The sequence below is a fragment of the Sceloporus occidentalis genome, unplaced genomic scaffold (assembly GCF_023333645.1).
Source record: "Sceloporus occidentalis isolate IW3139 unplaced genomic scaffold, rSceOcc1.0.p SCAF_19, whole genome shotgun sequence".
Taxonomy (NCBI): Eukaryota; Metazoa; Chordata; class Lepidosauria; order Squamata; family Phrynosomatidae; genus Sceloporus; species Sceloporus occidentalis.
In genome coordinates this window covers 2,198,757-2,211,430 of record NW_028316999.1, presented here as the reverse complement: position 1 = coordinate 2,211,430, position 12,674 = coordinate 2,198,757, and the positions used below count along the sequence as shown (strand labels likewise).

The 12,674-nt window shown below is 42.4% G+C and overlaps 1 protein-coding gene across 1 annotated transcript; it reads right to left on the bottom strand.

Annotated features, from left to right (window-relative positions):
• Positions 1-790: 790 nt before the first annotated feature.
• LOC149302297 (aminopeptidase RNPEPL1-like) lies at positions 791-10,393 on the bottom strand. The gene is made up of 11 exons (XM_089482655.1): positions 9,245-10,393; positions 8,166-8,306; positions 7,288-7,439; positions 6,947-7,063; positions 5,778-6,013; positions 4,321-4,434; positions 4,017-4,129; positions 2,394-2,502; positions 2,090-2,311; positions 1,539-1,681; positions 791-1,033 (listed from the first exon to the last, which is right to left on the bottom strand). Exons 1-11 carry the CDS (start codon positions 10,391-10,393, stop codon positions 791-793), a joined length of 2,739 nt encoding a protein of 912 aa, XP_089338781.1.
• Positions 10,394-12,674: the final 2,281 nt, after the last annotated feature.

The window sequence follows — 12,674 nt, the reverse complement described above, 5'->3', positions numbered from 1 at the left end:
GGCCAATATGTGTCTTAGCAAAGCCACCAAGTTCCCAAACATGATGTTCAAGCAAACGATAATGAGAGAAGGAGGCGAGGAAGAGGAAGTTAGCGAATCTTACTCTAAAATAGTTTCTTAAAAACAATCTCACACTTTCGGAAATAAACCAATTAAAATCTGATAAAAACCAGACACGGTGATTTGCTTGTCCGTAATGAAGAATCCGCAGCTTTGTAGAACATGGGCTAGAGATCAGACTGTGCTTCTTCTGTGATAACACAAACAATAACCTGCCCTCTTGTGTTCCTCAAGTATTTGACAGGAGTGTGCAATTTAAGTCAGGTTTGTGCCTTTACAGGAGAAGCAGCAGCATTTCAATGAGTTTTTTTTAAACAATGCAAAGTTTACCATATAAATGTATCAGACTCTATATGAATAACACAAGTAAAACCTCTAAATTATCTAGAATGTATAATGATGCACAGAGTATCCAGAGTCCATTCCAAAAATGTACTTCCAGGAAGAAAAAAAAAAAAAAGTGTAGGAGGTATTTATATATATATATATATATATATATATATATATATATATATATATATATATATATTCACACACACCAATTGGCACCTCTCTGTATCTTGAAGCATGGGCAAAGTTCTCTTGATGGGGTTTGCAAGTTGCCCCTCCTGAGTATTATTGGGGAGAGAGGACTTTACTTGCCCCCTTCCCAGTGCAAAAATTCCTTGCGCTCCTCTCTGTCCTGATGAGAGCAAGGCAGATCCGGAGCCGGTTAAACAAGGTTCGGCAGTCAGGCAGTCACATTCACATCCCTGAGAGAGGTGGGCCCTTGTGTGCAAAGATCCGATGGTAGGACAGGTAAGGTAGTATCTGGCGGCACCACAGAGCCTCCCTGAGTCAGGATCTGCTGGATTGTTTTGCGGAGGTTTGGATGTAACCTGCTGTGAGTTTGATAGAATATCTCCAGGGCACAGGATTTCAGGGGTCCAGCGCTGAGATCTTCATACAAAGGAATGGTATACATCCTAGATGTCTGACAAATGGAAACACTATAATCATTTGTTGTGCGCAAAGTAGTAGTCGATACACAGTCAATCTCTTCTGAGCAGGGCTAGTTTTAAAGAGCAATTCTGGTGCAAAGTTTTACAACTGGCAAGGCAACTAATCGAATGCCTGGATCATTACAATGGCTGCTTTGTACGTTTGCAACAGGATTGCCTTTTATAAACAATGCCAAAACGTGGCTGTTCGCAGAAAACAAAAACCTAAAATGACAAAATTTGTAAAACCACAAATCATGGTATTACATGGGGAGGTTTAATGATATCATGTAGAAGAAAATAAAACAAGACCATTGTTATAACATGAAACAAATATACTACATTAAAGAAACAGTGTTTATATATTCTTTATAGAGGACACTGAGCATTCGACTTTAACTTAACTTTTGATAGCTGAATAAATTTCTCATAAAATAAGAACTCTGGTGCTTGGTCACTTAAATACTAAACTGATGCAGATACTTAGCAAACACATACCTGGCAAAGGAGAAAGTGGCGGACACGAGGCAAGTCTGGCTGGAAATTGTTACGCACCACGATCTGCAACCAGCGGATCCTGATCTCTGTGTTCATGGTGGCAAGATCAGCAGAATAACACAGGGACAGCTGCAGCATTACCTCTGAAATAGTGTTCACAGAATATTTATGGAAAAGCGACAATCATTTGACTTTCAACTGTATAATACAGTCTTGAAAATTGTTGCACATTTGAAAATTGAGTGCTCAAGAACAAAAAAATAAACTGAATATTAAACAGACGGGATTTTAATGTATTAAAGAATCATCTCTAACGGTGACAATTGTGATTAAAAAAAGTTTTAACCTCACGAGAAAAGGAATTAGCAATCCCTACTTGCATTATATCAAACAAATAATAAAAACATTTTCTTCCCAGCTGCAATATTTCAGTTTGGATGCACAGTACCGCCATGTACTTCAAACCCGCAGCAATTCCAACTCCAAGCTCCCTACTACTAAAAATTAGCACTACATCACGTTCCAAACAAGCACACCCACGAAATGCTTACCTGGCCGCAATGGGGACCTATCTAGAAGCCTGTCCAAGAAAAGCACAGTCTGAAACGTTTGCCATTCCGTGATATTAACAAAGGAAGCTGCAGCTTCAACATCCAGAGGCTCAGCCAGCCACAGCTCACTGAGTGCTTCCACTGCAGCCGTGAATACAGATCCCTGAGAAAGGTCTGGTTGTGCCAAGGGAGGTCCTGGGGCAGTCAGCCAACGCTCAAAATCTGTTTGTCAAGAACCAGAGTAAGGACTAATACGTACAACAATCAACTAGCCAGCCTCTGGTTACTCACCAACAAAACTCACCTTTGCTATTGTCTTTGCCGTCTCTTTTCAACTGCGGAAAAAATCTAAGATAGGACTCGAGAAGATCGTGCGCTACAACACTGCGGAACTTAAACTTCTCAATGTAATCCTTCAGAGGCGCAAAAAGAATATTTATTAAAATCAGAGAGGTTAAGAAAATGTAGCATAATATACAGGATTCAGTTCTGTGCAAGTGTTTCACAATTTCTTCTATTTTTGCATATTTTTCACACCCCTTCGATACGGACATACCATTAAATCCTAAAAAAGCATCCAATAAAGCCCTACAGGAGATACTGGTACGTCACGCAGCAGCAGGGACATCTTTTGACAGCCTGGACTCCCACCTGTCAGCAGTCACTGCTGACGTTAGCGGAAAGGTCATCGGAGGACAGGATATCCCCTGCAGGGTCTGTCTAGACCTTGTTGGGATATCCAATTACTCCCCCTGCTGGCTGATCGCATGCATTGCAATCCCTAACGCAAGTCTACAGAGGCTCGCTTGGCGATCACAGTGTGATGATGGCAGAGGGGATCGCAGGAAACAGAGCGAGGAACAACATTTCTTCCCACAAAAGGGGAAAAGTTTTAAGTTTCTTAAAAATGATTTTAATAAAATAAAACTCATTGTCCTAGCACTACATGTAACCCCCGCCCCTCATTCACTACCCCAAGCCAAAAGTAATAAAAAATACAACATATAGGGCACTACGTAAGAGATAGATGTAGCCCAATAGAACATAAAGAAATATGTATGTGGAGTAAGTCTAATCAGTGGATGTTGCCGAACATAACTTGTCATTGTTCAACAGGGGGCACCTAATGCGTAGAAATTCCAAGAAAATTCCCCCACAAAAAAAAAAGAGGCAGGTAAATCAAACACAGAACCTGCATATAGTAAAAAAAAATTACAGTATTTGGGTTACTGAAAACCTCTGGTATTAAAGGGGTCAAATGCTTCAGATCATAAAACTAATTTGCATATTAGGCAAAAAATAACCTGATTAAGCACAAACAACTTGCTATAATTGATGAAACCCTTAATTCTGCTCTCTACTAGAAAATCTTAAAGGAGAATGTCCGGCCATCAGTTTGTGACCTAAAGCTCAAGCACAGTTGGGTTATGAAGCAGGACAAAGATCTCAAGCACACAAATCCACATCTGAATGACCTAGAAAAATAGAATGAAGGTTTTGGAGGGACCTAGATGAAGTCCAGACTTGAATGCAATTGAGATGCTGTGGCTGAATGAAAAAAATCCAGGAAGAGCGGGAAAAATCCTCCCCAGCGACGTAAGACTCAGTTGCCACAAATGTTTCATTGCATTTGTTGCAGCCAAAAGTGGCACGACAAGTTATTAGGTTTAACGGCGCAATTATTTTTTCACGTGGGTGTTACAGACCGACTGAGGATTTAAAAGTTGCATTTTTGTTTACTCATATTGTCTTTCTTACATTCAAATTAGTCGCATGATCTGAAACATTTAAATGTGACAAATGAGCAAAATAAGAAGAAACTGGAGAGGGGCAAATGTTTTTCTCACAGCATTGTAGATAAGGATTTCCAAGCAACACGAGTGATAAAATAAAAAGAGAAGCCCTGTGATGTGCGTCTGTAACTCACCCTGAGGAAGGCATCAAAGTTATCCTGATCCCCACATAACTGAGACAAATAGTTCACAAAGCAGAAGCCCTTCTCATATGTGAACAGGTTCATGAGGTTACTGGGGTTCACACCTGAGGACCAGAAAAAAAAAAAAAGCTGTGAACATCCACATCCAAAGTACGATAAAACATTTCATAATAAACATGTACAAAGGATGCGTGTAAATGTAGGAGCTAGCTTTAGGCCGGTCATAAATGTATTTATTGTAAAAAGCCATTGAAAAGATATAGAATAGCGATTTGCTGTAGATTTGGTGCCATACCTGGATCCAATTTGGCCTGCAGTTTGCTGAAGGGGGTATCCTGACCAAGTATTCTTAACTGTCTGTGCAAAGCTTCCAGCCGGAAGGTGGACTCCAAGCAAGTGAAAGCAGCACCTGGTGGAAAACACACACAAAAAAAAAACCATATGTATATTGACTTTTTTTATTTTTGTACCCTCCAGCCAATGGCTGTTTTTAACATTTCTGTGGTGCTCGTGTTTAGCTGTAATTTTCTTCTCTCATTTAGTGAACCCACACAAGTTATATATTGGGTTTTTTTTTCCCAGGACAAGAAGGGCTTTCTTTAAATAGCGTTATTTTGATTGTATCATAAAATTTACTAAAGAAAATATAAAACAGGGGAACAATTGAGAAAAAAAATGACTATTTGAAAAATCTTTTACTCATCTATAAAAGGTAATTAAAAAAACAGCTAAATAGATTATAATTGTCCTCAGTTTAGGAATACCCAAGTTTTTTTGGCAAGTTATAGGGCAATAAGTGCAAGTAGCATATTGCTATTTAAAAATGGTCAGTTCAATTTACCCCACACATTGTACTTCAGGTATGAATTTCAGCTACTGGTATATATCCCTGTCAAACACCCCAATATGTGTTCAGCAACATCTCGTGAGTACCACCCATGCATGGGTTTGTCGGGTTGTTTGGGGGCTAAAAGGCCACATTTGTTAGGTGTGCATTTTTTTGAGATTGCGACATCAGGTCAGTCTGTGATCATGTACTATTTAGGACATCTGAACTCTGCCAACTCGATTGACCCCATCAAACCTCATGGCTATTTCAAATGGCAGTATTTTAACTAATTCTAGTTTTAGGACTTGCTCATACAAAATATTTATTTTGGACTTTACTAAAATAAAAAAAAACAATAGAAACAAGTTTAAAAAATGTAAACATGTTGTGATTAGCAAGCTGTGCTCCATTGACTTGCAAGGATAGCTGCAGTACCTGTATTTAGAAATCTTAGAAGGGTCTAGAGATACCTTGGGAAGGTAAAATCTTTCGCTATGAAACTTGGGACTGCTCTTCGGAGTGCTCACATTGAATTCTGTGTCACCGAATGACTTGATATCAGGGCATTTCAGCAACACCGTTTAAGCTTAGGAGGTGATAAACAATCACTACCCAACTTTTTTTTAAAACAGATGGCTGGCGCCATTTTTATTGTGACGCACAATGACGCCCCGGGGATCGATCAGACGGGCCCTCCTGCAGTTTTCGCCGTTGCTGAATCGACATCGAGGCATTTCCATGCCGTACCTCGCACGTCAATTGTCGCCAAGGGGTTACAACAACATATAATGGTCATTAGACTTGGACGAAACCAACTGCAGCTTCTGAACAGTAGCCAAACATGAATTAGTTAGCTTTATGAATTAAACGCAAGAACGGAAACAGGGTATGAGGGACAACGTCAAGATATTTTGTGTGCTTACCATATACGCAAGTGGTTATGCGGCGCTGGGCATAGGTTGCCAGCCCTTCACTCAGCCACATCTCCTCCCAGCTAGCATTTGTTACAGCATTTCCAAACCAGCCATGTGCAATCTCATGAATGACGTCTATAAGCAAGAAGTCTTCACTGTCCAGAATGGAGCAGATGACGAAAGTAAGGCAGGGGTTCTCCATGGCAACAATTGGGAAGGATGGGGGCAGGAAGACTATATCGTACCTGGCACGGAGAGGGCAGAGGGAAACAGAAGGGAAATGGGATGAGACAGGCATATTGGGAAAGAAGGTGGGGTGGTTAGGATAAGAAGGTGGGTACTAGGAGGATTGGGTGGAAAGATAATGTTTGAGGATGCTGGTATCAAAAGAATACATATCAGCAAACACGTAATTCAGCTAAATTCAATACTGGTTGAGCATCCTCCTATGCTCATTGATTCAACGAGAACTTTATGGTGCCAGAGTTTTTGCCCTCCTAGAGCAGCAGTTTACAAGACGTTTCTACCCATGCAAGCTGTAACATTGCAGCAATTTAAAAATGGTTACAAAAAACAGACGGGGGAAAAAAAATGGCCATTTCACCCAGAGATAAACAAAACGACAACTTGGACCGTGGTAAGTAGACACCATAGAGTTAGAAGGAAAAAATTGGAAACCAAAACAAAACAAAACAAATCTGTGATTTAGTGAATCTCATTCAAAAGTGAGGTCCATAGAATGCCCAGGCTTGTCATTCGGCAACATTTCACCATATGGTAATCTAGGCCCTTCAACTTTAATCAGAATTAATGGAATGGCAAAGACTGCAAGCTTGATAGAAGCCAGACAAAATTAACTCAATGTTGTACATAACAGCGTTTAATCCACAGTCCAATTATCAACCTATAACCCTCTCATCTGGCAATATTCAAGCATTCTCAGTTGAAACAAGGGCACACGTTACGCATCGATACTTTTTTCTACACAAAATGATGAGATAAAGCCTCTATAATATTGTTAACACTTACTACTTGGTTCGACGGTTTGAGTTCTCAACATCTTTCAGAAGACAGATTTTTTGTAAATCAATATTAAAAGAAAAACCAAAACTGATCTTCTTACTCTCACAAGAACAATATTTTTTATGGATAACACGGATTATAGCATCTCGCTTCACCTTCCCCAGATGTAAGGGCCATAGAGGCGTTCAGCAGCCTGCAGCCACTGCTCCACGCGTCCAGCCAGCTTTCCCACAGCCAACGGAAGCACACAAGGCTCAGCCCAAACACGACTCCTGCAGACAGAAACAAAGGAAAGGCATGTAGACTGTTGGTTCTGAAGCTGGAGTGTAGTGCCAAAAATCACACAATAAATTTCACATCAGAAAGCAAGTTTAATGTAATAAGAAAAACATGTTTCTTCAACCAAGAATGTTCTACAGGGCATATATATTGTTCAAAAAGCCTCCGGAGACATAGATGGCCTCACAAAGAGCAATAAGCACAGAGCTACTGATACCTGGGACCAATATCCGCTGGTAGCAAATGGCCCGCAGCCATGGCCACTAAATAGGCAGGAACTGGATGCTCCATATAGAAGTGATGGACTCCCGTTTTCTCCATATAATAACTGTGAGTGCAACTCATTAAGACCTGGATGCCAGCAGGAGCCTACAATGAAACAGATGACCTCACATATATTACAAAGAAATGTTAGGATTAGAAAAAAGACAAAAAAAAAAAAAAAAAAAAAAAAAAAAAAAGAGTACTTTTAACTAGAATATATAAGAAAAGCAGTACACACATCCTGATTCTGGGTTTATACAATTACCGATTATTCACTCACTTCAAAGTATGAGCGAGTATTAAACATTTCAGCACCATGACTTTACGATGCATTGTGAAGGACCAAAGCAGTAAGAGCATCTCTTGAAAAGGGGCTTAGTTACCCCAAACTATCCCTTGCTGAATCGAGAAGATGACACTGAAGAAACCTAGCATGTTTAACTTTTGCCTTGGTTCTTCTTGACTTTTGTCCGGAAGCACCACTGGGTGTTCTGTACACGTGAAGAGGGGTTGAGAGGGGGCATTGGTTGTGGCATCCTGAATATATAGTAACGTTTTATCATGCGTCTGCATGCTTACATATGAAACCTGAAATATGCAATGAACGGTAGAGTTTAAGCAGCTTTGACTTGTGTTTTTGCAAAACAACCAGCAAAAATACAAGAAAAGAAAAAACAATTTAACTCAAACTCAAAAAAGCATTCCTTAACGTATGTATGTCTTTTATTTGCTAATGACATTTTACATACCACTAACCAGAGGGAATATAATTTATGTGTAAAATATGCACATCTCTGATACACCCCAATGTGAAACAGCAACGGGACTTACTTTAACAGAGGCAGAGTAAGTACACTTGACGGCTGGTGTGTCAAAGCAGGGGAAGAAAGAGCGGTTGCAGACCGAGTGACCCTGAGTGAACACGAATAGCTGCGAGCTTCCGTACGAGAGTTCAGGATCCAACCACCAAACCTGAAAGTAAAGAAATAAACAGTAATAATCCAACCCATATTATATATCACCAATCCGACATATCAAAGAATTACCTTCCCAGAAGCCAGAAGCCAGGTGAGGAACCAGCAGAGTATTAGTATGGGCCAGCTATTTTAAAAGAACCGTTTCCTCCATCTATACAGGACAGGGACGCCATTAACCTTTCTTATATCTATGGATGGAGTCTGCAACCCAAAGCCTTCCAGGTCACAATTGTTGAACATCACAGTTTGTGTTCAGTTATTATAAACAAATAAATTAATTTAATGGACGCACAGGATACAGAGAACGTATGGCCACCTGGCAGCCTTTAAAGCCTGGATTAGTACATCTCGGACTCTGCAGGGGCACCTGGCACACAGGCTTGGGTGCCAATCACCCCCAGCTCCGCCATGTGGACTGGCTGAATTTGGCTAAGCGACAGGTTTCATTCTCGGAACCCAAGATGGCAGCTGCTGGGCACTTAGATAACCAGCAGTGTTTCTTAAATTCAAAGAAATATCGCTTGGCGTGATATGGAACACGGAACCCTGAGGCAATGCTGTGATCATAAAACCTCCACCTTATTGGGTTCTTAATTGCCCACCTAGAAGCTGTGTTATTTTTTTTCAAACATAAGGCAGTTACACTTTTTGTTTTTTTTATTTTGGTTAGCATGCACCCTGAATAATTTTGTAACAGGCTGACATGCCGTTGCATTGGAGCATTAAAAGTAACTTTAATGGGCATGTTGTGGTTTAAACATCTACCCTGCAGAAACTTTAGCAAAAGAAAAAATCCTAAAAAGGATCTCTGGGACCGATGATGATAACATGCATTTGTGTGTCCAAGGCTTACGAGGTAAGCCATCCTAATTCGCAGAAAAGAATAGTGCCATAACCTCGTGTCCGCATGTACCAACAAGGGTGGGAACTCACCGAAGGACCCTCGCCAGTGACATAGTGCACAATGATCTGGAACGTTTCATTGGTTCCTAACGTTTCAGGCACAGAGATGATGAGAGCAGAACCATAATCTGTGAACTCCTCAACCCTGAAGTCCAAGGGGAAGCAGCAAGTGGAGTTGGATGGCACGGCATCACCAGCATGATGGAGACCGCATGGAGGTCTACAACTGCTTGGCCAAGCATCCAAACGAGGAATGTTAAATGGTGGAAAGTATGGAGAAAGTGCCGATGCTGGACAGCTGTCCTCAGTCATGGGGGATACGCCAGAGTCCGGTGACAATGTATAGCATGAGGACGACGATGAAACATCGGGAGGAGGCGAATGAAAGACAGGTGTTGGGGAGAGCAGAGACTGACAGGTGAGCCTTAAGGAAGCCGGTGGCACATTATTACCATTTGCGGTGTGACAAACGCAACCGGAAACACCGGGGGAGCAGTCCTGCTCTGCCTCACTCGAAAGGTCTATTGCACTAGGTACCATGCTTGATACGGTGGGCCTTGATACAGAAAGATCAAGGGGCTCCGGGGTGGCTACAGGTGAACACCCAGGGGCATTTGGACTTGTTCTGGGTGAATCGGGGGTAACGTACCACAGGTGGTCAGTGGTCTGAGTGCTAGAAGGGGATACGGGGAACTCCAGCCCATCTTCAGTTTGGGGGCTATCAGGAAGCACCGAGTAGGCAACCGACGGGTCATCAGGAGTCCACGAGTGGTCGTTGGTAGCACAGGCATGGTCACTAGGTGGACCGGAATAGTCTCTTGGGGGGCAGGTGCTGTGGTTTGGGGGGCAAGAGTAATTACTGGGATCCCCTGCCTGCTCTCTGGCGCCTCCTCGCCGACAACGAACCGAATTAACCCTTAAGACTGGATGCGTATCCAAAACCAAGACAGGGCCGCCGGGCAGGAGGGAGCTGAGCTCTAACACCAAACAGCCGGCCAGCTCCCTGCTTTCCGGCCGCAGTTCCAAGCCCAGGTGGAAATGGTGCAAGCGGTACAGCTGAAAGCTGGAAGCCGAGGCCGGGTCTGGAGGCCCCGGGTAGGAGCTTTGCGGAAGGGTCGGGGCTGAGTGCAGCGGACGCCGACAGCAACACAACGCCGGGCACGGGGAGGGAGAAGACATGGTGCGGCCGCCGAGAGCCAGGAGAGACGCGCTTTCCCACCAGCTCTATGTAAAATCCATCAGGGCCTGACAGGCCTTAACCGACAGGAACAGCAGCTGAAACCGGCCGGTCCCGGACAGGAAGTGACAGAAAAGAGAGGCGAGGCCTAATCCGGGACAACCCTCCCGGTGGATCTCTCACTAACGGGGTACGTCTTGGGCTGTGTCCGTGACTGCTTACAGCATTAGTGGAATTAGAGGCGCCCCACCCGAGTCTCGGTTAGGTCATTATAGAGCCGACGTAGAAAAGATGCAGTCACATAAGCCTCTTGGGGCCTCAGAGGTCTCTTTTTACAGTGAGCGAGCCCCATCTGATACAATGTTACTGTGCTGAATGATTGATTTCATTGTATTATTACTGTGTCGCAATGAATATATGACGCGTGCACTTTCCATGTCAGGGATGTTACATACATGTCACGGAACTGCTTCTTACAATTCTCAGAACAATGGAATATATATGAAAGTACTCGGTATCTTTATATGCATTCTTTATGTTTTGGAAGAAGCTGCAGCTCTCCTCTGGTTTGCTGGAGGAAGCTCACAGGAAGGCTTTCTGCGCACGCTCATGCACACTTATAATCTGTACAGGCATTCGCGCGAATGCATCGTCTGTACGCTGGGCGCTCAGGAAGCAGTGAAAATGCGTAGACGACTCCGATGAATCTATTACTGGTTTTATATCGCGCCGGCAGTTTACGCAGCACTTTCTAACATGAATTAAAGGGTGCGCCGAGACTAGAGTTCACAGCCTGACACAATTATTTATTATATTATTATTATTGAACGCAACCTTTCCCTTCCCGGCAAGGAGAAAGGCCGGATCTTCTTGGTCCCTTCCTGCAAGCGGAAAAACCGCTGAAATTAGTGATTAAGGGGCTCATAAGAGCTACCCTGCTCCTCTCTCACCAGAAAAGCGGACTTTTGAGGGACCCGGCTCCACCGTTTGGATATAGACATGTTCTAAATCACTTATTCAATGATGAATTATTTCAATGATGAAGTATAAATTGATTTACTCAATGTTCTTTTTGCATTATACATATTATACCGGCACCCTCTCAGCGAATAGTCTCTTCTTCAGATGGAATCCCGATGGATTACGAGACCTCCGAAATCCTGAAAGCGTATGACTCTACATTATTTTTTGACGCAGGCATCTCCTCTGACTAATGGCTCCAGCTGGGAGAACACAACTTTTACATCAAAACTACACACATTTTGTTTGACTTGTAATCATTTTTGAAATGCAAACCAAGGGATGCAGTAATGATCTCTATTGAACAGTAGGTGGCAGTAATACAACACTTATCAGACAACCTATAATATATTGCTACCTTATTGCACGTTGAAATATACACAGAACGCATTCGCATATTTGCATAAAAAAGAATGGTACTGGAGGTGAAACCACGCAAAGGTTTAGTTATTTATGGTGTTCTAGTGCAGGTTGCCATATCAGCATTTTTCTTTTTTTGGAAGACACATTCATTACCCATGTTGCTGAGCAGTACACGTAAAGTAGGATGTATAATAGAGAAGCCAATACCCTTGTGAGTTTATATAGTGGGTCAGCTCTTTACATAATGAAAGCCTGGCAGCAGTACCCCCAGCTTATTGCCCCAGGCTACAGTACAGTTTGCCAATAAGGTAGGGCAGCATTTGGAAGATGTTGAGTAAGACACACAAACAAATACTATAGGACAGTGGCTGAAAATCTTTAAATTAAGGAAGTCCCTGCCCCTTCGCCCTATTCACTTGGGGAGAGGCCAAAAAACCATTACATTGCTCACTTTGTCTACACCAAATGTACATCGTGGGGTTGTGAGAAACACAACATGGTAACAGCGCAGATCCAAATCATAATGTTTGTGACCTACAAGAATAAAGCGGAATATTAATATATTTAGAGTGAATGTACATAAAGCAGACTCTCACATCAGTTCTCCACTATTTGCACCCATCATACTCTCTCCTGAAGCCTTTATTTCCAGCAGCAATAAGACGCTTGTATAGACAGGTTTATTACAATTACATGAAATTAGGATGTTTAAATAGAACGATGAGAACCCCCCCCCCCCCCCCAAAAAAAACAGCGAGGAGTCATTGCGACGGAAGCCCAAGTTTTCCGCAACGCAACTTGAGATCAGGTGATAAGCGCAAGCTGGCGATGTATAACCGGCCCCACCTAGAGGAACATAAGATTTCAGGGCATGTAAGAACTGTTTTGGTCTATCTAGTC